Raw genomic sequence first — 26,994 nt, forward strand, 5'->3', positions numbered from 1 at the left:
ATCTGAGTGCTGAGTAATATTCCTTTGCCTAGATATGCCACAGTTTATGTATCCACTATATTGGACTAGGTTTTTCAAGGAAACAAAACCAGGCAATATATATATATCTATGTATATATGTACAGAGAGAGAAAGAAATTTATTTTATAGAATTGGTTCACATGATTATGGAGACTGAGAAGTCCCAGGATCTGCAGTCAGTAAGCTGGAGAACCCGGGGAGCCAAGGGTATAGTGCCAATTCAGGTCAGAGGCTGAAAGCAGACAAAGATTATCTCAGTTTGAAGACAGGCAAAAAGTAAATTCCTTCTTATTCAATCTTTTTGTTCATTCGACTATTGAATGAGGCCTACACATATAGGCGAGGACAATCTGCTTTATTCAGTCTACTGATTCACATCCAAAAAGACCCTCACACACACCAGAATAATGTTCTAGCAAATATCTGGTCACATTGGGGACCTGTCAAGTTGACACATAAAATTAACCACCATATCCACTCACCTACTGAAGGACATCACCATTGCTTCCAAGTTTTGATAATTCTGAAGGAAGCTGCTATAAACTTCTATGTGGGAGTTTTTGTGTGGACATACGTTTTTAACTTCTTTGAATAAATACCGAGGAGATTGACTGCTGGATTGCATGGAGAGAGTATATTTAGTTTTCTAAGAAACTGCCAAACTGTCTTCTGAAGTGACTGTACCATTTTGTATTCCCACCAGCAATGAATGAGACTTCTTGCTGCTTCATATCATCACAGATATTTGCACTAATTTTGATACTTTAAGAATTTCAGGGGCAGCCCAGGTGGCTCAGCGATTTAGCACCACCTTCGGCCCAGGGTGTGGTCCTGGAGACCTGGGATCGAGTCCTATGTCAGGCTCCCTGCATGGAGCTTGCTTATCCCTCTGCCTGTGCCTGTGCCTCTCTCTGTGTCTCTCATGAGTAAATAAATAAAATCTTAAAAAAATAATAATTTCAGTAAAAAATTATTTATCTTGATCACTGAGTTTTTTTGGTGGCATCTTAAACATGGACCCCAAGAATAGTCCCTCCTTTTCCACCCTAGTCCTGGTCCTGAACTTGGCTCTTTTAGGGCAGAAACCATGTTTTACTATTATTATTATTTTTTAAAATTTTTTATTTATGCATGAGAGACACAGAGAGAGAAAGAGGCAGAGACATAGGCAGAGAGAGAAGTAGGCTCCCTAGGAGCCCGATGCGAGACTCAATCCCATGACCCCAGGATCAGGACCTGAGCCAAAGGCAGAGGCTCAACCACTGAGCCACCAGGCGTCCCTTATTATTATTATTATTTTTAAGTGAAATTTGGCAAATAGAGTAGTTAGTAAAGTACCTGAAAAACTCAATAAATATTAATCATAGTATTATTATGTCCCTCAAATAGCACCTTCCAGAGTTATTTGAACATAGTGAATGTTTGTTGAATGAAGTATAGCCTTTTATACAATTGAAGTATCCTCTAAACTTTCGTGTATTCTAAAAGCATGCTATTATCTGTTTTGTTAGGCTGAGCAGACTTGGTGTTGGGGACTGTCCATATTTTTACATTTACCTCTAACATTTCAAAAGTTGGAAATCAAATCTACTGCTTGTATGGAGTAAATGCTTCCATTGAATCCTGGATGAAAAAAAGAAAATATTTTCTATTCAGGCTGGAAAAAACCTGGTTTCCTTTACCTTCATTGTTATAGAGTGCAGTACGGATATGCATTTGCTCTGGGATTCTATTGGTGATTAAAATAACATTATGATTCAATAAAGAGTGCACCAGGCAGTGTCACTTACACATGGCTACATGTCCCTGTAGTTATTTTCTATTTGAAGTTCAAAAACTAAAGTATAATTCAGTATTGACTAAAGGGTTTGCTCTAATATTTTTATCAACTCTAATTTTACTTAATCAGCATCTATTTCTTCTATAATTTTCCTCACATTCTAGAATCATTGAAATGCTGAACTGAATGACTTGGAAGATTTCAATTACTGGCAAATTACAGAATTACAATTCCTAACATCAAAATACCCATAAACCAAAGTAGCTCAGAGTATAAATAATGATGACGAGAGAACCTTGTGAAATAGTCTATGGAAATGCCAGAAAAAACACTGTCCATTTGAACAGGATAGTCACTGATATTTTTGTGACTATGACAAGAAGTAACTTCAAAAGTTCTCACAATTGCACAAGACACGCTATTTAACAAGTTGCTTTAAACAGCTGTCAATTGTCAACCTAAGGAATCACACATTACATACAACGAAATTTCTGTTCAAATCAAACACACATTTTCGTTTGTTTATACATTTATATATCTCTCAACCTAACTCAAAGAAATCTTGTGTGCATCAAGGGCTTTTAGCCCAGTTGGGATGTCAGCCTCCCCAACTGTACCGTCAATGTGAAGAAAGAGAAGGAGAAACAGAGGAAAGTGGCAAGTTTAATGTCTTTTAGCTTGTGGAAAAATCAGCTCACTGGTATCTTATCTTAACGTTTTTCTGCCCCCAGGAGAGGGAAAAGGCCAGTACCAAAATCCATGTCAGCACTTTTTCACTATGACTCATTGAACCAACTCAACTAACTCTCCATCACCTCGCCCCCAGAATACATGTTGAGTTGTGACTAATGGGGAAGTTTCCCTCAGCTATGAATGCTAAGAGGAATGTAGCTAACAAGGGCAGCATGGACTGGGGGCTGAGCTTGTCTTACTTGAGTACTGCTCTATAGATGTGTTTCATCAGACAGGCAGGTATGTGCTAAAAAAATCAAAGAGTTTATATATATAATACCACCATTAACAGGTAGCAATTGATATTTACTAAGTGCAAATAATCCATTGATTTAAAACTTGGTGAACATCTAGTTGATTTAATCTAAATAAGTCTAATATTAGTAGAGAAGTCCAGAGAAATATCCATTGTATTTTTATTTTAACAAAAGCCAGCTGAAAAGGCTAAAATTCATAATGTAAGTGATCCAGCATCTCTACACAATGGTTAAGGGCTGAAACTCTTTTGAAGCCCTCTGTTCCTTTGGAAGAGTCCCTTCTGCTACTAATTTGCCCACATTAGTAAGAAATAGCCATTCTGTGTTGAAGTGTTCAGTTGGATTATGGCCACAACAATGCAGTCTTTAACAGCATATAGCTTACCTGTGAGGGATTCAACTCCTCACATGCTAGGGACTTCCTAGAGCTTTTTAACTACTAAGACATATACATTGCGATTTCCAAGTATTTCATCCTGGGAGTCTACATCTTCTAGAAGGCCAAACATCTAAAATGGATACAAATTAGTAAGACGATGCGACCAAATGTTTAGGCACTACTGCAGAGATTAAAATCAACACTAACATTTACATTTTGTATACTGAAAGTTCAGAAAATCCAACTATTTCAGTGTCAAAATATATGATATATTAAATTACAGCCCAGAGGAGATGGTTGTCATGCTGTGAAGTATCAGTCCAGAAATCAGAAAGACAAACATGGTAGACAATGAGGTTTGCACATTGACAAAGTGACTATTATGGGAAGCAATAGTAATCAACTGAACCATATTCCTGAATTATTTGTTTGATAGAAGTTAGAAGGACAGATGTTGTGCCTTGGTAGATTCCATTTTATTCACTCTTCAAATAAGAGTCTTTCCAGCCCAATGATATGTCTTGGGATTGAACAAATTGGCATTTGCGGTTATCAAAAAGATGCCTGCCACCTAGAGAGACATGTGAGTTTACTGTCAGTTGCTGGCTGTCAGCGGCCTTTCTGATCTTGTTGCCATGGAAATTGACATTAGACAGGTGGGGAGAAGGGGAGTTATAGGTTGCATTCTTATTTCATTATTTCAAATAAGATGTTTGAACCTTTTGCCTTCTTTGCACCCATCTGAAATTGGTTTCCCTGGTAACAGAATCAGGGATGCCACCCCTTAAGAGCTGAGAGCAGGAACTCTTTCTTTGCTGATCTCTGAAGGCAGCACTGAAGGCGAGAGCCAGTAAGGCTGTGATTCCCAGGATCAGCCAAGGGGATGTAAGGAAGAAAAGGAATTGGAAGTCACCTGAAACTTCTAAGGTTAAAAAAAAAATACAAGGTTTTCTTTAATTCAAGCTCTAGTCATTCAAATAAACAAATATACAACTGGTAGTCTGCCACCAACTTTAAAATCTGCCACCACTCGAGGTAACTATTTAAACCCCACTGGTCTACACAACTCCTCTCTCCATAGCTCAGAGAGCCTGCTTGTGCATTTTCATATAGATTATGCTCAGTTTTCCTAAAGGGGAAAAAAATGGAAAATTTCAGACAAGGGCTCATTGGGTCATCTTTCCCCATAGATCAATGTTTTCTCATCCTAAATGGTTTGCTTTCCAAGGGACTATAAGTTGTTTTTAAAAGGATTTTCACCGCAGAGGGTTATGTTCAGTGGAGAATGTGGTAGCACTAAAATGGTTGGTCTGCTTTAAAAAAATAATAATACACAAGAAACCATAGGGGAAAGGAAAGAGTGGCCATTAAACTGAACTATTAAGAATGGTTGCACTTTACATTCCAAATGTGAAGTTATGTATCGGGGCTATTACAATTGCAGAGTGCTGTGCAGTGGATTCAGTAGAATGGCCATGTAAATTGAAAAGCAAACTAATGTCTCTTCAAGCTCTGGAAACCACAGAAGGAATTTGCTCCCAAGTGGAAAACTCTAGGCAATCAACCAATGAATCACTCACCCAAAGAACAAGAGCTTTGTCTTTCTCATCAACTGTCTTTGATGCATAAGTAGGATATGGGTCACTTCATACAATATCAGAAAGAAAACCAGAAGGGCATAGGTTTCAGCACATACACCTTATTTGTGTGCTGATGGTTTGCATAATGGAAAGGGAAACTGTGTTTCTTTCTTTAATTCTGCCATATAAAACATGCCCATGAAATAATAAACCCAAAATGTTTGGTAAAAATAAAACTCTTGATTGAGATGCTTGTGTTGGGTGGAAGTGACAGATTTTACTTTTGTGCAAACAAGAAAGCCAACTACAGAAATGAAAAATAAGCTCATAAGACATTCACAACCTATGATCTAGCAATATTCCTGAGATTATTCCAAGAAAATAATTCAAAGGAAGAAGAAAGCAGTTCTATATGTGAAGATGCTTAATACTGCAGTAGTTATTAGAATTAAAACGTGGTTAAAATAGTCATGCAATATTGTAGAAGTAGTCTAGTACAGGGTGGTGTATCATTTGATGGAGCCAATAAAAAGAACTGAAGATTATCCAGATATATGGGGAAGGAAAGTACTTGTGATAGCTTAATGAGAAGAGCAGAATGCAAAATGGAGTGCTGTGCATTCTCATATGAATGGTATGGGAAATACATCAAAAACAGAAATATTATGATGGAGAAGTTTTGAGGTCTTTTAAAAAATGCTTTGTTGACCCTTTCTTCAATTATATATATATATATATATATATATATATATATATATATATATATATAATTACTATATATATAAATATATAGAAGTAATGATTTGATTTTTGGAATCTTCCCACCTCACTTTTACAAGTGGCTTTTGCACGTTGGCTGTTGCTTATTGCAGAGTATACAGTAAAGCTGGGTTGTTACACTGGTTACTTCACTAACTAGACAGAGTGACAGAAACAGAAATAACAGCATGCCCTGCTCACAGCAAGGGCAATGGCCACATGCATCAAAAATTGCTGACACCCTAGGGCCACTGGGTGGCACAGATGTTAAGTGTCTGACTCTTGGTTTTGGCTCAGTCATGATCCCAGGGTCCTGAGATCAAGCCCTGTGTTGAGCTCTGTGCTTAGCATGGAATCTGCTTAAGGTTCTCTGTACTTCTCCCTGCCCCTCCCACTTGTGCTCTCTCTCAAATAAATAAATCTTTTAAAAATATTGCTGACACCCTGACAATTAGTGGACTAGGTAGAAATTGTACAAGCCTTATTTAGCTCACTCCTCTTGGGTGAAATGCATCATTATAGCCTTTTAAATGGCAAGAGTATACACACCACCCAAACCCTAGAGGATACTGAAACACGTATTTTCCTCGTGGAGAGAATGGTCTGAATGATTAGTGTTGTACAAAATGAAGGGGAACCCTCCCAAACTAACCTATTAAGTTCAAGTCCATTCACTGGCACCACGTGCATTTTTCCAGAGCACAGAGTGAACAGACACCAGTTTTCAGCAGAGGGTGCCAGGAATGCAGGACCCCTCCCATCCGAACATGCTGCAAAACAATTCCGTGTTTCTTTACTAACTGCCTTTTCAGAAGGTGATGTTTGAGTTTGGTTATTTCGAGGGAAAGATGCCAGTTCAGAGGGTCCTGGACGCAGAAGCTTGACACTTTACAAGATAACAGATGTGCCTGAGCAGACTGAACTGGAGTCACCAGGTCAGGTACCAGTTATTAATGCGCCAACTTTTGTTAAAGTCTGCTCTGAGACCATTAACTCATTGCACAAGGCACTCACAATATTATAAAAGCTAGCTGATGAGTTCAATGGTTACCTAAACTGGACCTAAAATAGGAAATAAAGGCATGACCAGTGCCATGTTAAATTCTCAAAAAAAAAAAAAATTCTTTAAGACTGCAGAAACTCTCAAATGTGTTAAAATTGTTATATTCTCAGAAAATAGCATCTTTTTTTTAAGATTTTTATTTTATTATTTATTCATGAGAGACACAGAGAGAGAGGCAGTGACATAGGCAGAGGGAGAAGCAGGTTCCATGCAGGGAGCCCGATGCGGACTCGATCCTGGGACTCCAGGTTCATGACACAGAAGGCAGAAGGCAGGCGCTAAACCGCTGAGCCACCCAGAGATCCCCATGGCGTCTTGTTTAATCCCTTCAATAGCCCTGTAAGGTAGGCATTTTTATTTCAATTTGTAGTTGGAGAAAAATCCTGAGAGGCACTAAGGAAGTTGCCCAAGGCCGTACCCAAATGATATTAAACCCATATCACACCTGGGATTTGTGCCTAATTCCAAACTTGGTGTCCTTCCAACACATCACAGTGCCCAGTGGTCTATTTCCGGCTCACATTCTCATTACAAGTAGGATATCACACCTGCAGCTACAGAAGAACCTTTTGTTTTAAACAACAAAAACAATACAGAAGTAGGTTATCATTCCTTGCTTTTAACTCATTACTAGGGTTTACCATCATTGGGGTTTGTAAATTACCTCTTTGAAGCAAGCAGCGGATAACTGTAAAAAATAATGAACATACTTTCTTAATATTGAAAAGAGATCATACAAGTTTATATAACAGAAACCCATCTTGAGAAAATTAGACACTCACTTTAGGTGTCTAAAATAAGCTAAAATAAGCTATCATAAGGCTCTATGAAAGATTTCCTAGGACTGCTAATGGGACAGAGATCTTAAGTATAGGGATCACATGGTCAACGAGCTGACCTCGTCTGGATCCTTTCAAAGAATAAATCTAAGCTTGAGCAAAACTAAATGGGAAAATGGGATATCACTTATTGCCTACCATTAGCAAATATGTCTTAGGGTAAGAACCATGTGGTTGACCTGAGGCAAGCTAGCATTACCATGCTCTGCTGGGAGTAGTATAAATAGTCCCAAGACTATTTGAAAGTCTTCTAGAAAGCAATTTGGCAGTGTATATCAAAGATCTGCAGTAACATTTTATCTTTTGATACAGTAATTCCATTTCTTGGGATTAATTCTAAGGAAAGGAAGAGAAATAAGGAGAGAAAATTATATATGAACATTTTCTTTACAAGGATTATAACAATATCTCAATATTTGAAATAGCCCACTTACCTAACAAATGAGAAATGAGCAAATTATAGTAAATCCAACATTGTGAGTTGTGTGCAAATAAATTTTAATAAAGAAAAATAAAGTCAACCGACTAGCAAAAAATCCTCCAAATAACCCAATTAAAAAATGGGCAAAGATGTGAATACATGTTTTTCCAGAGAAGACATACAAATGGCCAACAGATACATGAAAAGGTGCTTAGCATCACTAATCACTAAGAGAAATAGAAATCAAATACAAGGTGATATCTCCTCATACCTGTTTGGATATCTATCATCAAAAAGACAAGCGATAACAAATGCTAGCAAGTGAGTGGAGAAAAGAGAACCCTTGGTGCATTGTCAGTAGGAATGTTCACTGGTGCAGCCACAATGGAAAACAGCATGGAGGTTCCTCAAAAAATTAAAAATAGAATTATCATGTGATCCATCCAGTCATCCCAATTCTGGATTTATATCCAAAGGAAATGAAATGATTATCTCAAAGAGATATCTGCACTCCCATGATCAATGCAACATTGTTCACAATAGCCAAGGTATAGAAACAACCTATGAGTCCATCAGTGGATGCCTGGATAAAGGAAATGTGACACACACACACACACACACACACACACACACACAAATTATTGAGCCTTTAAAAAGAAAGAAATGTTGCCATTTGCAACAACATGGATGAACCTAGAGAAAGACAAACACTGTATGGTATCACCTACATGTGCAGTTAAAAAAAAAAAAGAAGAATGAACTCATAGAAACAGAATGATGATTGCCAGGGGCTGGAAAGTAAGGAAAATAGGGAGAGGTTGGTAAAAGGGTACAAACTTTCCATTTTAAGATGAACAAGGTCCAAGGATAAAAACACTGTAGTGTATTAACTGAAATTTGCTGGGACAGTAGAACTGAAGTGTTCTCACTACTCCCCAAAAATAAATATTCAAGGCGATAGATATGTTAATTAGCTTGATGGGGGGAATCATTTCATAATATATGCTTCTATCAAATTATTATGTTGCACACTTTAAATATCTAATAATTATTTTTGTCAATTATACTTCAAGCTGAAAACAAGAAAAGCAAAAGAAGGCAAGAAACACATTATAAAGCCATATGGACAAGGAGGTAGAACAGAATTAAGGTGCTAGGTTTTGGAGTCTGACCACCTGGGTTAAAATCTGACTCCACCAATAATTCGCTGTGTGATCTCCAGCTAGTTAGTTACTGCCTCTCTGTGCTTATTCTTTATCTGTTAAATGAGCATGAACCCAATAACCACCTCATTGGGCTTCTTTGAACATTAAGTGAGATAATACAGTGTACAAATGTCCTTGAGTATTTGGTATTTGGTACTCAACAAAAGTTCATTATTATTAATTATATTATATTGAACATATTTGATATGAGAATACATTGTTTCTTAGAGGCATCATTATGGAGTTTATTTTCTTCTTCATACCTTGTTATATTTTCCAAGTTAAAATCAGAGGTATATGATAGTTTTATGAGTAAAAAAATACTATCATGTGGGAACATCTGGAAGCCCTTGGCCCAGTGCCTGGCACACAACAGTTCTTCCAAACTGCTGCTAAAATGGCAACAGACAGCTAATGACCTAGACAGCTAATGTCAAATGAATAATTTACATCCAAGACTGTTGAGAGCTGCCTGTCCAGTCCTTTGCTGTTGGGTTTCCTTAGGGCTGTGGCTCACCCATATTGCCCTCTGTTATTATCAGCAGATCTTCCCCAGACCTCTCTCAGTAGAATAATGTCACTAAGGGCCGAGGTCACATCCTCGATAAATACTGGTGGATTGACTGAATCTAATATGATAATCTGAAGAATAAAAACATTCTATAAAGTCAGCAGCTTGTTATTTTACACACAGTTAAGTATTCCAATTTTCTTTTTTTTTTTTTAAAGATTTTATTTACTTATTCATGAAATACACACACAGAGAGGCAGAGACATAGGCAGAGGGAGAAGCAGGCTCCTTGTAGTGAGCCCAACGTGGGACTTGATCTCAGGACCAGGATCATGCCCCGAGCTGAAGGCAGATGTTCAACCACTAAGCCACCCAGGCATCCCATAAGTATTCCAATTTTCAAAGAACAAGTTCTAACTTTTAATTATATATCACCACTCCAATTAAGCATTCACAAGGCTTCCACTACTTTAGGTCCTTGTGGTAGGTTTTCTAATCCTAATAGAAGACTCATATAACTCAGATTAGATTAGGACTAAGTGAGGCACCTGGGTGGTTCAGTGGTTGAGCATCTGATGCCTTTGGTTCTGGTCATGATCCTGGAGTCCTAGGATCTAGTCCCACATCGGGCTCCCCACAGGGAGCCTGCTTCTCCCTCTGCCTATGTCTCTCATGAATAAATAAAATCTAAAAAATAAAAAAAAAGATTAAGTGCAAATGCAACTGTTTAAAGTACTCAATTTGCATTTGTATTATAACATTCAGCTTCAAAAGTTAGTCTGGGGACCAAAACCTAATGCAACAGCCACCTCCAAAGAGTAGGTCTTATGTTTTATTGTCATTTTAGTTCTACTCCTTACCCCTGAAGATTAAAAGATGGGAGAGATCCAGGCAAGAGACCACGAATCCACTCTAAAAGGTTTTTAAAACACCGATAGCTCCATTATAAAGACTACTGCTCTAGATGAACAATTCTCAAAGTGTGGTCTCCAGACCAGAAGCCTCAAGACCAACTGGAAACGTGGACAGTTACAAATTCTCAGGTCCCACCCCGATCTACTGACTCAAAAACTCAAGAGTTGGGGACCCCAAAATCTGAATCTGTTCCTACTGGTGATTCTGATGCCCATTAAAGTTTGAGAACAACTTTTCTAGAAATATGAACCCAACTCACAAGCATTTAACTGTTTAAGTGCCAGGACAAAATATGAAGCCAAAGCTTTGGGTATCTGGAGAGTAAATTCCCCAGAGCAGAAAATAACCCTCACCCAAGCTACAGTTTGCTCAGGGAAGCCCGAAACTGTGGTGATCTGACACTTTCATTGCTGAGCGAGGAGTGAAGAGATGTCCGAGAAGAAAAAAATCCATGGATCTACAGCAGAATGGAGTTTGAAATGTCATCACTCAATTTCAAGCTGATGACAGAGGCAGCAGTCTCCTGATGGCATGAAACAGCATGCTGAAGTTAAGAATTTGATCTCTCTCTGATTTGTTGGAAAACTCATTGGGGAAAGTCACAACCTCTGTGTGCCAACAGCAAAAGTGCCATTTTTAAAAAATCTCTGTATGAATGCTTGATGGCTTTAAAGGCAGAAGCTACTTACCAGTCATGAAATCTTAAAAAAAAAAAAAAAAAAAAAAAAAGGCCATCAAAAATCCCATCTCTCAACCGCTGTGAAGATTATAATTTATGTCAAACACTTCCCTATCACCTGGCAAATAGCACAGCCTTAAAAAAATGCTAATTATCATATTGATGAAATATTTTGTCCTTATTAGGAGTGCTAGAAACATCTAGTTTTACAAAAAGACATTCCAAACCTAATCTCACTAGGATTTTAATTTTTACCCAGTAAACTTCGATTCCATGGACAAGCCAGATGGCAGAAACCTACATTCAAGGTGCAAAGACTGCGAGTGCTTAAAAAAAAAAGGATTAAATACATTTAGGGATAATGACAATCATCTCGAAACGTGTTTATGGGTAAAACTGCCTAGTACCATTTTTGGCACATAGAGGTGACCAATATCTAGTTGAATCTGAATTTATTAAACCTGAATTTGTAATCCATATTCAAAGCATGGAGTATACCAACTTTTGGCTTACCAGGGTTTCAACAATCCCATGATTCCAGATTCCTTGGGGACAGCAGCATGACTCCTAATTTCAGTTTAGGAAAAAATTGCTTTCCCACTCACATCCTCCAATTGTGAGAGAGCTGCCACTCAGTCCTGCTTTTGATCCCCTAGACTCAGAGGGGCAGGCACAACTATTGTATCATTCTCATTTTACAAGGAGGGAAACAATTGTCTTGGCAATTCCCCAAGATTCCAAACACCCTGAGCAGAGGAGCAGGACTTGCGCTAAGATGCCTCTTTCAGCACCACACTAGCAAATGGAGACGGTTTCATTAGATTCACAATAATTGAGGAGTTGTAAGGTCTACACCCTCAGAAAATATAACTAGAGAAAGAATATCCGAAGCTTGAGAAACAAGAAAGCATGGAAGGAAAAAAATGCACCAAGAGAAAACAGGGCTATTTCTTTAACCTAGAGTCCTTTCAAAACCCCATCTTCTTAATGGGCACACAGCTAGCTGCACAGCAAGCAAGACATCCCTTTTCCCAGCCTCCCACGTGACTGAGTTCTAGCCAATTAGGAATAATGAACAGACTCTTAAGTCATCTGCTTGAAAGGTTATCTGTCCCCTGGACTTTAACTTTCCCCACTGCTGGCTGGGAGTGGGGGCAACAGAAGCCAGCATGAAAGCAGAGTGCCGCACCACTGGCTCAGGTCTCTAGGGGAAGGCACAAACTCCCGTGGTCTCTAAGCCACTGCATTGGAGGTCTCTGTTCTAGCAACTTAAGTTGTTTCCCTCCTATTATAGAAAATAGGGAAGTCAGGTAAGAAGAGACAACAGAAAAGATAAATACATTAATAAGCCATCAGCATATGTAGTACAGAAACATGCTTCATTATACAGGGGAGGGATGAGAGAAATCAGCTTCCATAATTAGGGCTTTGCCATTCTCTTAATGAGAAGAGAAAATATTTAACAAACTCTCAGCATACACAAATATTATTTTGGCAAAAGGCAAACAAAATAACGTTGTTAAATGTATAAAAACAAGAAGGTCTGGATAACAAATGAAAAATATTAAGACAAACTGCCAACAACTTGCTGGATCCTAAGAAAACAAGAACATTAAAAATTCCTTAGGTGCTATTTTTAAATAGCCAGGAAACTTGGCTTAAAAATATTAACCGTTCTTTTCTAAAATATAACAGCAAATAATAGGTATACGAAGAAGTGAGCCACGTAGCCTTTTCAGGAGGAAACATGCCTGGCCAACGTTAAGGTTTCATCTAATCAAATTAATAAAAGCTTGTCCACCAAGAGCAAGACCAGACTAATGAGAGATCACAATGGCTAGAAGCTGAGGGGAAAGCCTTAATGAGAAGAATGGGGCTGAGTGTTGGGTGTGACTGGCTTAAGTCAATCCATATAATAGATTAAATAAATATTAACGAGACAAAACCAGTTGGCATCCCATCTTTCTTTTACAGGTTAATGAATTCCACAGCTTTGTGAACATCATTGATCATAACACTAGACACAAGTCACCCCACATGCCTCGAGATGTGCCAAGAAAGATTTGAAGATGGCCTTTCCTAGAGAATATTCTGTCTCCCTATGAATCACCAGGAAAAAGCAGAGTTTTAATTTGTGACTTCCAATCACAAGCGTATCTTAAAAAAGGAAACATGAATCCTGATGAACTTATTTTAGCTTCCCAAATAAAAGTGTCACTAGCAAACCTTCAAGGACTGACTATTTTTAGTCTTGAGTTCCCAGGAACTCAGAAGTGTTGATCAGGTGCCAGGGCAGTGCGAGCCCATGGCGAAATATATTGGCAAATTCAAAAGTGCATTTTTAAACATCCTCTGCAAATGTGTGGACTTTGCTGATAAAATCTACAGTAATGATCCCAAAGCTTTGATAGAAACAGAAAAGAAGGAAAGGGAAAACCACTTATTGGTACTAAAGCCTTTACTGTAATAAACCAAATATATTTACAATTTATACAAATGTTTAACCTTCAACAAAAATACAAAAAAACATTTCACAAGATGCAAAACCAGGAAACAAGTTCATTGGAGACACCACTGTTCTACCAAGCACAGAACGTGAGGGGAACTGCAAGGAACAGAAAGGTAATCTAGGCAGATCACACAGAAAGGAAAGAACAGGCTCTGCCTACAGCCCTTGGCCCCTCTGTCCACTCTGCCTCGGTGTCCGTTTGGTCTAGGTAGATCGGTGACCTTCAGTTGATGGGACTCGTTGCCTCCTCTTTGTAGACTCAAAATAGTTTTGTGTCAAGGTTTGGAAATAGGTTTTCTTTTTTTTTCTTTTAAAGTTACAACTTTTCTATTTCTACAAATTCAAAACATTTTGGCCCGATTCAACTATAAACGTTAAACCCATGTTTTCAGTAGATGACTTCGTAGACTGTAGCCTTCTTGTCTCCTGAGCCAGTGACTATGTATTTATCATCCACTGAGATGTCACAGCTAAGCACAGATGAGGACTCTTTGGACTGGAAGAGAAAACAAGGGGCAAAGGTTTTCTGTGAATGGCGATGCTCAGAGGCCCTGCTCCTCCCCCAGGCACCTTCACTTCAGGAGTCATGGAGAATCCCCTCATCAAACTGCCATTCCTGGAAGGGGCACTGACCCACCTGGAATATACTAGCTCCGTAGGGGGTCCGCCAAGCATTGAGGAGGTTGTCCTTGCCAGTACTCACAAACCATTTACCTAGAGTCAGCAAAGGAATATGGGGTTTAGCAAGATAAAAATACCTACTATACTATTAGCAACCCAGACTAAAACAAACTCAGAGCATTTCTAATCATGAACTATCATGTGCAACGGCTTTGGCTGGGATGTGAAGGGAGAGATCAGGTTTTAAATCTGGGCTCCACCGTGAACCACCTGTGGTCTTGGGTTTTATTGAAGCGGCAGGGGCTGTGAGCCACCAGATACACTTCGGAACACTCAGCACACAGTGGGTCCTCAAATAGTGAGATGATGAAGCTACTGTCCTTTTCATCACTTCCCTCATGATGAAATGGGACTAGGAAGGATTAAATGATGAACTTGAGTAAAATGCCAGACACGAATATATGGCACATAGAATGTGCTCAGTGACTAATGGCCACTCATCCCTCAGTCCACTCCAAGAACAAATATCCGACTCCACATGAACTTCTTCCCTCTTCTTCACTGCAGCATATAACCGTGTGGGGGAAGCTAAATAATCCCTTCTGTGATCCTCATTCCCTATTCTGCTCAATCCAAAGTGACTTCCAGTGTGCCTGCCCCAGGCTTCTGTAAGTTCTCCCCGCGTTAGAGTGGTTCCACCTCGGCCCCAGACTCCCCCGCTAAATAATAATGATAATGATGATAATAATAATAATGATACTGGGTGTTTTTCTGTATGTTGGTAAATTGAACACCAATAAAAATTAATTAAAAAAAAATAAATTATTATTTGCATTCAATTTAAAAAAATAATAATAATAATGATAACAATAATAATAAAAAAATCTGTCAAAACCTTGCAAGCATTACCTACTGACTTTTCTCATATTAGGAAAATGGGTTGAAACGGACATCACTATGCTTTGAGGGACATTAACACAATAGAATTATTGCATCCAGCTGCTCAGAGAACATTTTTTCCAGACATGATCTCCACTGTATTTTTTTAGAAGTATTTTCTATTGAGGTCACTGGCATCCTCCAGTTTCCTTTCAGCTCCACTCACCACAATAAGCAAATTTTAGGGACAGCACGCAGCTCTCATGGAGATGCAGCTGGTACTTGTCAGGCTTATTTACATGAAGAACTTCCACATTGCTACTCTCCATGCCCACGGCCAGCCACTCCCCAGTTGGGCAGTATCCAAGGGAGAAGATCTGTAGGAAGCAGAACAGGCTCACTAGTGATTTTGCCCAATAAACTGAGAAGTAAAATGGCAACAAGAAACGGGGGTAAATTAGCAAAGAAGAGGAGATGTAATTCAGCAAACTCCAGTCTGTAGTACAGTCCATGGGACAAGAGACCCAACACATAAAGGTTTCAAACCTTTATGAAAACAATCAGAAAACTTGGAATACATACACAACATGGAATGAAATTATTTTTTAAAAAGTATTTTTTTAAGTTTACATATTTAAATAATCTCTACCCCCAGTGTGGGGCTCAAACTCACGACCCCGAGATCAAGAGCCACATGCTCTTCTGAGTAAGCTGGCCAGGTACCCCAAGAAATGAGTCTTACTAATAATGACATCTGTGTGTATGTTTTCACGTGGTGCTTGTCCTTTGCAGATACTCCCTGAAATGCTTATGGATGAAATGACACGAGGTCTGGGATTTACATTAAAACAATCCAGTGTTTGGGGGGCAGGGATGATACATGAGACAAGTTATGGGTTTGCAGCTGTAAAGCTGAGTAATGAGCAAATAGGGTTTATCGGATACTTCTCTTACTTCCATATGCTAGGACATTCTCTCCACTTGTATATATCTGAAATTTTCCATAAGAAGTTATTTTTTTAAAAAAGGCAGACCAAAAACAGTAGCCTAACTCATGCCGAGAAAAGGGCTAGAATGAGAAGACTCTAAGAGACTCCCCACAAGATTAACAGGGACACAAAATTTAGAACTGTGCACAGCTATACATGAGTAATGATCAAAAGATCAATCCCACCGTCAGAAGACACCTAGAATGGCACCGTTGTTCCCAGAACGAGTCTAGATTCAGATACTCGATATCTAACTCATCTCCATGATCCACAAAGTTGCCATTTCCTGTAATTTCAAACCTCCATAAATCTAGCCAGCCACGAGTCCAGTTTCCGAGGGATGAATAAGAAAATGGGCAACCACTGAGATGCTGCTGCATTTTTTTAAGCTCCCCGATGCAAGGGAAATGAATTAACTTTCAGAGTGTTGTGATTTTTCTTGACTCCTCATGATAACCCGGCACATTTTTCAAGCTCTGTTTATATGTGGATCCAATAATGACCTCTCACCTCCCACACTAGATGGTGGGAATATGTACAGCAGGTCAAACTGTATGTCCCTTGCTGAACAAGTTCCTGCAGTGAACTCACATATAAGTAAAACTCACAGGTCTTACTGACAAAGTTTTAGAAACCATGCTAAGCATTTCAGAGGCTTTGTTTGTCTGTGGACTTTTTTTATTGTTTGTTTTAAATGGGTATCTCAAATTTAAGGCTAGTCTGTCTGCCTCATAATTACTGCCACGGGGTATGAAGGGAGGAAGACATCACACACAGGCCACTTCAGAGATTCCTGTGGGGAAAAGCGCATCACCTGTGAGGTGAAGTCGTGCTGCTGCAGCTGGCGCCCCTCGCGTAGGTCCCAGGACCTGACCGTGTTGTCCAGGCCACCCGTCCAGAGCTTGGTGCCATCGTTAGAAATGTCAATACAGCTGGCCCCATCTGTGTGGCCCTGGAATTGCCTGATAAAACAAACGAGATTGAATAATGATTTCCTGCCAGAGCTCAAGGTAAACACTGTTGTGTTGTTAGTTTTGGACGCGGGGTGTGTGTGTCATCTCTTCAGTGTCTGCTGATGTGCAAGATCAAACTAACCTTCCCCCGAGGAGGAAACAGCACCTGCAGATTTTTTTCCCTTTTCTTTTTTCACGATCCAAGTGCTAAAGAAATGGAATGCCATTTTAGGTCATCACACAGGAGAAGTTAAATGCGCTCTTGTAGCTCTTCTTACAAATCCGTCTGGAAGGTAAAATTCCTCCCGGGTCTGGAAAAGTGTTTGAGTGTTAAAAGAAAAAAAAAAAAAAGAAGGACAAACACACAGAATCCCAAGTGTATTCTGTAAAGAAAGATGTCGGCCCGCATCAGTACATTACCAGCTCAGGGTCCCTTTTCCATGAGGGAGTCCACAAGGCAATGCCCTCCATGCCAACACAGCATGAGCTCACATATTTACTCAACCTCACTTTCTGTGTTAGAAAGAGCCCTGCGTTAGGAAATCTGGACTCCCAGAGATGAAGGATCATACCATCCTCCTGATTCGGGGGGCACTGAGCAGAGACCACTAACTGCTGAGGCTGACCCATGGGCACCTCCGCAGGACCCTGCCTTGAAGGGTCAGCTCAAGGTTGTTCTCTTAGAGAGAACTCCTGTGGTTCAGTCAAAAAAAAAAAAAAAAAAAAAGACCAGAAACAATCAAGTGACAGGGGTTTGTGGCGCAAAGAGGCTCTGCTAGGCCCGAGGTGGGGTCTGCTGAGGGAGAGTCCACACTGAGCCACCGCAGGGTTGGTGGTTTGTGGATTCTGGACCTGGTTCTGCAGGGCAGGAGGGAGCCAGCAAGGAAGTGACCAGAACAGGCCCCATCGCTACGGGGAACCAAGAGGGATACGTTAGAGGGACTGGGGAGTTTCAACACCCAGAGAGGAGTCTCTATGTCTGTCCTTCCTCTAGGTCCCCTCACCTTATTATTTTCACAGAGCTCCAAACTTTGAAACTGAGCTTAGAATTTAATGAGTGGAGTGTGGGGATGCCTGGGTGGCTCAGTTGAGCATCTGCCCTCGGCTCAGGGCATGAGCCTGGGGTCCTGGGATTGAGTCCCACATTGGGCTCCCCGCAGGGAGCCTGCTTCTCCCTCTGTCTGTGTCTCTGCCTCTCTCTCGACTAAATAAATAAAATCATTAAAAAAAAAAAAGAGTTTATTGAGTGTGGAAGACATGACAAAGCACCACTTGATGTGAATTCTAAGATGAGAGCTTCAAAAATCGTTCCTCTAAAAGCTATTCTGAACATACATCTTAGTCCTCTTCCCCGCATGCATGCAACCCTCCCCACCGTGTCCCATGCACACGTACCCCAGCCAGCTGCCCTTTCCTCCAAGACTTCCCCACAGGTCACCCAGGACAACTGCAGTCTCAGACTCATCTTGTGAAAGTTCTGCTATTCCATCCTGGTTTCTACTCGACAAACCCAGTGACCTCTCTGCATTCTCTAGGAGTCATGAATGCCTTTCTCTGCTGACATCAGGTGCCTGGTGGGTGTTTTCCTCCACCCCTCCCACCCACAAATCTCGGTACTAATCTCAGGCTCCTGGAAGACAGGCTCAGACCGTGCTGGGTCTCGGGAGATACTGAGATGCTCAGCAGATTCCATGTCACCTTCTCATACAGAGAAGCCACCAGCCACCTGCAGCCAACCCAAACTGAGCAAGACATTTGTAAAACACTACCCTGTTATATTCAGCAGGGCGCCAGCACAGAGCAGGAGTTCAGAGCACAGACATAAGAACAGCACGCCTGTGCCCCATCACATCTCCCCCACACCCAATTGTGTGAGCCAGGCAAACAGACTTAACCTCTCTGTGTACCTCAAGTTCCTTACCTATAAAATCAAAATAATAGCAGTGCAGATGTTCTGAGGATTAAACGGATTAGTATTTGAAAAGGCCTTAGAATTAGAATGTTGAAAGTGTTATTTATTGAGATTAAAAAAAAAAAAAAGAAAAAAACAACAAACACCTGTTGGGCTAAAAGTTTGAAGGGGGTGTCAGCTCCAGCTGCATGTGTCCATTCTGCACATTCTGAGCTGCTCAGCAGGTGACAAGAGAAAAATAATGGCCATGGGGTCACCCACACACAGGGACAGAGCCTGGCTCAGTGACACTGACTGGATTTCTACAGAGGACATCTGGACGGAGACTAAGCTGCTATAATGACATCTAAAGTCCATCCCTTTGCTCTGGCACATGGACCCAAAGCATTAGGGGACCTGTTAAGTAATTCATGAGCCTAAAACGCACCATAAATGAAGAGCACTTCTGAGCAAAGTTGAAATAGGGAATAAACCAGAACACACACCAGTTTCACCTGGGATGTTTAACTGGTGCTTCCCTTTGGAAACTTTTCTGTAACATCTCTGGTGTGGACTCTGATTCCAGCAGAGGGAAGGAGCTGGCCAGCGCTGAGAAGAGACACAGGACTGGCAGGACTACAGCTGTCACCACAGTTAAAAGGACAGATTCCAGGAAGTTGGGCTCATTCCTGGGGTGAATGACCCTTGGACAGTGCTGATTTAGTTTTTGAGAAACAAGGATACTTTAAAACTGTTTTGTGTGTGTCTTCCTCTAATGTCCTTCTGTTGATTTTCTTTTTTTTTTTTTTTTTTTTTTAAAGATTTTATTTATTCATTCATGAGAGACAGAGAGAGAGAGAGGCAGAGACACAGGCAGAGGGAGAAGCAGGCTCCATGCACCGGGAGCCCCACGTGGGACTCGATCCCGGGTCTCCAGGATCGCGCCCTGGGCCAAAGGCAGGCGCCAAACCGCTGCGCCACCCAGGGATCCCCTTCTGTTGATTTTCTGTTATCCTCTGTCACTTGGCTTCTATTTGCACAAACAAGGTTCTAGTCAAAGCCAAAAACATCTAGTATTAAGAACCCTCCGTACCGCCATGTAATCCCATGGTATGTATGCCTCCACTTGGCGGAAGTCAGGAATATTTTTTGAACAAGCCTGGCATCTCTAAGTGGCTGAAGAATGGGGATGTTGGGGAGGTAAAGTGTGGGGGACACCAAGCATAGCAGCAAGGCTGTAAGCCCCACAGACAACAGTGTCAAAGTTTTGTCTTCACACTCCCAATACCTAGAGGTCTACGCCTGGCAAAAAGGAGGCTCCTAACATGGGCTGAGAGCCTGGATGCAGCCAGAGAGGCAGAGGGGACAGGAGGCTTGAAGGCCCAGGGACCCAAAGAGGGAACCCCAACCCTAGAAAACCACATCTGCTCACCTCACCAGTGTCTGGTTGTGCAGGTCCCAGACCGCGATGTTACCGTCACTGCAGCATGAGAAGCAGACCTTGGAGTCGGGGCTGATGGCCAGGGCGTAGCAGGCAGGGGCTGAGGACGTCAGCTCTGCCTTGATGCGCGGGGTGGGAGCTGCCAGGTCCCAGATGGACAGAGTACTGGCTTCCCCTCCCACTATGAGGGTACAACCATCAGGGAGCAATTTGCAGGAACGGATGTAGTTATCCCTGTTCTGTGAAATAAACATAATTCAATTGCTATGATGCATGACCAAGCAGTAACAATACCATGCTCTCCAACTGCTATCTTGGTTTTTGACTTGAAAAGTGGTATTTTGTGGACACTAATAAAGCAAGAGTTCAGTAGCAAAGATCAGGATCCAGGTGTAACTGTCCCCTTTGAAACAGTAAATAAAAAAACTCTGTGGCTTGCTCAGGCACGTGCAAACTCTTAGATGGAACTATTCCTGACACCCAGTTTCCTGCTGAGTAGAAAGAACTGAAATGATCAGTGGTTGCAAGGTAGGTGTGTACGTACTTCTCTGTGAAGAAACCACTTTTCAAAGCTGGGTTATAAATCTCTGACCTCATCACCTTCCCTTATTTACTACTTGGAAACTGCAGACCTACTGCCTATGTTCTGGTGTTCATTACTCTTAAATCTTTACTTAAGACGTCTTCATTAGCACTGTGCCTTCATTAGCCACATGGATCCTTATTAAGACTTTAACAGACCTGCTTTCTCAAGAGGTAACACAGCTGCTGCCATATTCAAGCCTCTCAGCCCAAAGAAATTGATAAAAGAGGGCATCTCTCTATCAAAACCAACACATACTATGGAAGGTGAGAGGGGTGCTGAGTGGCTCAGTCAGTTAAGCGTCGGACCCTTGATTTCAGGGTCATAGGATCCATGATGGGCGTGGAGCCTGGAGAAAGTTCTCCCTCTGCCTCAGTCCCTACCTCTTGAAAAAAAAAAAAAAAAAAAAAAGGAAGGTGGAACCTAAAAATGTCCCTCCCTTCCCTGAAAGAAATAACTGCTAACCTTCAAACCAAACAGAAACAGAACTGAAGTTTTCCCTGTGCTTTGACCATGGCCTATTATCCAAAGATGAGAAAGGCTCTAAGCACGTAAATTTCAAAAAAACAAAAAAACAAAAAAAAACAAAAGAAAAAAGGTGATGAGTATCACAAAACACCCCTACTTTATAGAATGTGGGCCTATGTATAAGCATGTTGAAATCTCATTAATTGAGATCTTTTAAAGCTGTTTGATTAAAAAGTAAATCAATCACAACTCCAAAAAAAGGCTTTTGCATCTCTAAAACACTGCTGTTCTTCTTCTGGAAACCTCTGTCTCCAGAATCCTCAGCAGTCGCTGGGCAGGCGGTGGGTAAACCGCACCACCGACCATGGAAAAGCACAGGCAGACACCCTATCGGGGCCAGGGGGGCCGTGATATGTGGTCTGTAAAGCCTGGGGTCACGGTTTAGAGATCGAGACCTGTCCCAACAGGTTCTTCGATCCCGAGAAATGCAAAAATGGTATTCTCTCACTCAGGGGAGAAGGTGGATTCGGGTGCTCTGGGAAAGCATTCTCCCCATTCCCCTTTTGCCTGCAGCCACCCCATTTTCTTGGCAGTGTGATCCATTAACCTTTCCTGAAGTTAAAGTAATAAAACCCGGCCAGCCCTTCCAGGTCTCCCTGAAAACACAGACCCCGTTCAGAATACTTTTTCATGCCATGTTATCAAATGTTTACTATTCAATATTTATCCGAAGGCTTCAGGGAAATTAAAAGTTGAGTGGATTGCAGGGCTCAGAGTCCAGGCCTCGCTGTGCTTTCATCCATTAAATGGGAAACCCCCTTTTGAATACACATTGAAACAAGGACAGCTTCTGTAAACTCCTGGAAAATATCTTTTAAAAGAAATCCATCAGTGCGGAGACTGAACCACTGAAACAGCAGCAAATGAAACCTTCAAGGTTTCATTGCAGGGTGAGGGGTGGGGGAGCTAAACAAACGGCAGGAAACAGAAAGGGTTTCCATTTCCTCATAATGGGAATAAAACCCAGGCCCAAACAGCCATTTCCTTATTGAGTCTCCAGGGAGACATTACCCGGAGGCCAGTTCCTGTTCACTCACCAGACAGTCGAGCTGAGAGACGGGGCTCTTGTTGCCGGGGTGGCTGATGTCCCAGACCTTGACGCAGCCCTTCCCGCCCGTGTACACGTGCCTCGTGGGGTTGCTGATGGTCACGGCGCACACCACCTCCCCGTGGTTCAGGGTGTTGATCTGGCGCGCGTGGCGGGGGATGCCGGGTCCGATGAGGGCGTCGGGGGGGAAGGGGACAGGCTGCATCTGACCGTCTGCGGTCACGTGGAAGGAGTACGCGCTTTTGGAGAGGGGGAGGCCAGGGAGAGAGACGGGAGAGGAGACAGAACGTTTAGCACAGAGCAGCTATCGTTACCTCAGCAGGTCTACAGGGACGACAAGGAAGGACCGGTGCTCCTCAGGAGTCTCTTGAAATCAGTAGGAGCTGAAGTATTTACTGAAGGAACAAACTGAAAGCACAGGCCAACGGAAGTCTAGGGTGCACCAAAGGACAGGTGTGTTGAACTATAGATTTTTTTCAGTATTTACCGGTCTTTCGATTGTTGCCTAGCCATTCCATAGAGCGTTCCTTCCGATCCCATATCAAATGCTAACTATGCTTCCAAATTAACATAAAATACCTCCTTCCATGTACTTTGTATAATTGTAGGATTTCTTGGCGTAATTTTAAATGACTATTTCTTATGCTTCAGATGAAGCCCTTAAGAACTCATAATAATTTTGCACAATAAACGGTATATTTCAACATTAACACCACAAAAAGTTTTCTAAAGGCACCGGTTTCAGGCTTGAATTTACTCTCTTTTGCATAATCCAGAGAAAACAGTAAAAGACTTTTGCATCAAGTAGCTTTATGACGATTTCAAGTGTTCTCAACATCTCCCCATCTACCTTGGCCATGACCCCCAGTTTTATCTAAGGCAGCAAAGCTGCTCTCTACTATTTTCCAAGCTTCCCCGTGGCCAGGTTTGCCCCATTCTCACCATGGAGATGTACACGGCTCAACATACATGCAGGGGAGGGTGGCAGTCAGCTCATCACTTCAAAGAAGGGAACCCTGGGGTTTACAGAAGCTCTCTGTACCTTTGGCTCAATTTTGCTATGAACCTAAAACTGCTCTAAAAAATAAAGTTTGTTAATTAAAAGAAAAATAATTTTAAAGGTGGGGGTAAGATCGGGGTTCCTGCTCTTTTCTTACTCCTTCCTACTGTATGGACTATGAGTCAAGGAGACCAGACCTCCACCAGCCCCTCGAAGCCACAAGGGGACTCTGAAGATGGAAATCAATTGCGGAAGGGCATAGGACACATGGATAGGATGCAGGTGACACTAAGGGGATGTGACCTGCCCTGGGCTGCTGACAGCCAGTATCTCTTATGAGAGAGAGAAATAAACTTTTATGTTACTTTAAGCTACTGTTTCCCACCCCCCCTTGTTACAAACAAACAAACTTAATCCTAGTACATTCTTGTTTCCACCCCAAAATCTTAAAGCATATTTTATGCATCATAATCTAATGATTTAAGCGCTAGTATATTACAGACATTATAACATGCACACAAAAAAGATAGAGGGTGGAGGATATACCCCCAACATCCAAACTGATGAAATGATGCACATGGCACTTTGAAGACCACTGCTCTCACTTACTTCTTTTTTTTTTTTTTTTAAGATTTTATTTATTTATTCATGAGAGACACAGAACAAGGGGCATAGGCAGAGGGAGAAGGACTTGATCCCAGGACCCAAGGATCTTGAGCTAAAGGCAATCACTTGACCACTGAGCCACCCAGGCATCCCTGCTTTCACTTACTTCTTATCTGAAGCATCACTAGGCATTCTAGAGGTTCAACATTAAGCCTTTTCTATAGGTCTGCATACATAACAAATGAGGTACGTAGAGTTTTCTCCTTTCCATGACCCTCTGGGATAAGTCTGGGCCCTTTCTGGAACTTGTCATTGGCACCTTGCAGTCCTTTTACAGATCTAACAGACCATGGGTATTAACAGAGAACTCAAATTTTCATTTTAATGCTAACTCAAATTTTGTGAAATAAGCTAGCATGCACAAAATTGAAAACTGATATAGGATATTAGGTTTCCAACCTGCTTACACATAAAACCTACATACTTCCTAAGCTTGGGAAGAAAATACACGTTATTGTTTTCTCTCTATGAGAGCAAAATATCAAATACATGAAGGTTAGAAAAAGAACTTTCCCTTCCCCCAAGCAAACGATATGATCTTAGATATATGTGATTTCCTGACAGACTGGTTCCATAACTAATATTACATGGCTAGCTGGACCAAATCCTGAACATTACTCTTAATTTGAATAATCGAGCATACAGAATGGGAACCCCACAGAATGTCCTAGAAAATAAATATGCATACAAAACTACTATAGCTTCAAGCCTTTACATCAAAACAAGCCATTAAATCCCCTCTGTTTTATGCAATAGTATCCTTTGATGTCCGTGGTAACATATCAAGCCCACATGATACTCTAATACATGAACACTGTGGTTAACGGACTCTATGCCATTTATTATGGGATATTTGGAGTTGGAATCAAATAGCATTGGATTGCCTTTGAAGATGGAACCACAAGAACTGGAGTTTAACTCCATCATGGTCTAGAAGAATTCTTTAAGGTCCAGTAGCAAGTTATGTGACCCAGCTATCGGGCACTGTGAATTGGGACTGAAAATGAGAAACAAATAACTAGGTAGAGAGAGGACCAGGGTGTTTCCATGAAACGATCAAATGCAATGTATCTGGTTAGAACAGTGGTTGACTTGGGGAGAGAACTTGCCCTTGACAGCTTTCTGTGCTGGTGATGGCACAAGTGAAGGTTCATTTCACTGACGTAAATCACGGTGGGCGCCTCCAGGTTGGCAAACTTTCCATCAGGCACCCTTTTAGCAATTCTGGAGTTTTAGGGGAAGAAAATTCTACTTTGCTTCAATTAGAACCCCACTTGTTAAGGGAGTTGAATGTTCCAGACTAAAACAGATGCACAAAGTGTAGACAGAGAGCTGTACACTGAGTTTTGGAAGACACCCACCTCTCTCCCAGGTGTCTTCTTCTTTAAACCACACATGAGGTCTATGATCATCATACTGAGGCAATTTAAAATTGATTCACAATGCAGTGAACTGCTGCCAGAAGCTGTGAACATTTCTAGGTCCCAAGGGAAACCCACATGGATGTTAATACATCAGTCACAGGGGGCCTGGCAGGAAGCTGGTGCTGCCCGCTGTGCTGGAGAGCCTAATCAAATGAACAAACCAGAATGACACAAAGGGCTGATGGGTCTCAAAGAGGGATCAACTGGAAGGAAAAACCAGGGGAGCATACGAGAGTCTGGAATTAGTTACTCACCCACAGGAAGAACAAGCATATCGTTGAGCAAAGGCCACATAGATGGCCTATCATGTCAACGTTAAGACGTCCCAGAAGGAAACTGAGATCTCTACTTATTGAAGGGGAAACTAGGGAAAGGAAAGTAAAAATTAACCAGGAAGGGGAATTTATAAACAGATAGTGAGGATTTATAAATATCTCCCAAGCCTGAATTCAGAAAGAGGCCAGCCACCAAAGAATGCATATGGAATGATTGGATTTATGCAATTTCAAACACAAGCAGAATTTATCTGTGATGTTGAGCCAGAGTGGTGGCTCCCCTCGGCTACTGGAGAAGACACAAGAGGGGCTTCTTCAGTGTTCTTGGTGAGAAGTCACTTAGCTATATGCACTTTTCTGTACGTGTATCTCAGTGTTAAACACTGAAATTTATTTGTTGGTTCAAGAAAAAGTCAAGAGGGCTTCTGACTGATGATGAAGTAGACTAGGTCTACAGCCAAGTCAAGAGCCCAACTGTTGGTGCTGGGCTAGAGTTAAATGTATAGGAGATGCCCAACTCGCTGGCCTAACTGTGGTCATCCTTACTGGCCTAACTACCTGTAGCCTATAGCATGTCCATTCCTGATACACAAGGCAGAAATATAACAAGGTATAGGGCTTGCAGGGGTTGCTGTAGGCTGAAAAGAGCTGCAAAATCATAAAACACTGAACGCTGTCCCACACCTGCATCAGTATTAAAACACCCATGAGGAAAAGTGAGGGCATGCTCAATCAAGGGCTCTTTCATCAACCAGCGGACAAGTGTGAGGGCCAGAATTGCAGAAACGGAGGAAGGTGTGGGATGGGGGTCAGAAAAACACATGGCAATGACTAGGCAAAGAAAATCAGGAAATCCAAAGATCCTGAAGGGCAAAAGTGGAGAGACAGCCCTTGGCAAAGAGGAGAGGAGGACGTTTAGGTAGGAATGTGGGGCAGAAAGAATGAGTTCTCAGCGCCACCCACCTACACCCAAGAAAGCCTCAGGGAACTGAGCCCCTGCCCCAACCCAGCTTTCTGAACAAGCACTTGGTGATTAGGATCTAATT

At 41.4% G+C, this 26,994-nt stretch overlaps 1 protein-coding gene and 1 long non-coding RNA gene across 5 annotated transcripts in view; both read right to left on the reverse strand.

Moving 5' to 3' along the window:
• Positions 1 to 6,692: 6,692 nt before the first annotated feature.
• On the reverse strand, positions 6,693 to 7,154 carry LOC140599605 (uncharacterized). Its single transcript, XR_012002450.1, has 2 exons — positions 7,017 to 7,154; positions 6,693 to 6,908 (listed from the first exon to the last, which is right to left on the reverse strand). It is a non-coding gene; the product is annotated as an uncharacterized lncRNA (long non-coding RNA).
• A 6,430-nt stretch (positions 7,155 to 13,584) lies between these two features.
• Positions 13,585 to 26,994, reverse strand: part of TLE1 (TLE family member 1, transcriptional corepressor) — an 86,617-nt gene continuing 73,207 nt past the window's right edge. For all 4 annotated transcript variants that reach the window (XM_072762898.1, XM_072762892.1, XM_072762886.1 and 1 more), the window contains exons 15-20: positions 22,573 to 22,822; positions 20,416 to 20,663; positions 16,954 to 17,101; positions 15,377 to 15,527; positions 14,288 to 14,364; positions 13,585 to 14,146 (exon numbers count right to left, since the gene is read on the reverse strand). In XM_072762898.1, the coding sequence (XP_072618999.1) occupies positions 14,039 to 14,146; positions 14,288 to 14,364; positions 15,377 to 15,527; positions 16,954 to 17,101; positions 20,416 to 20,663; positions 22,573 to 22,822 (982 nt within the window). In that variant the 3' untranslated portion in view covers positions 13,585 to 14,038. The remainder of the gene's footprint in view (positions 14,147 to 14,287; positions 14,365 to 15,376; positions 15,528 to 16,953; positions 17,102 to 20,415; positions 20,664 to 22,572; positions 22,823 to 26,994) is intronic.

The sequence above is a fragment of the Vulpes vulpes genome, chromosome 1, assembly GCF_048418805.1.
Source record: "Vulpes vulpes isolate BD-2025 chromosome 1, VulVul3, whole genome shotgun sequence".
NCBI classification, from domain to species: Eukaryota; Metazoa; Chordata; class Mammalia; order Carnivora; family Canidae; genus Vulpes; species Vulpes vulpes.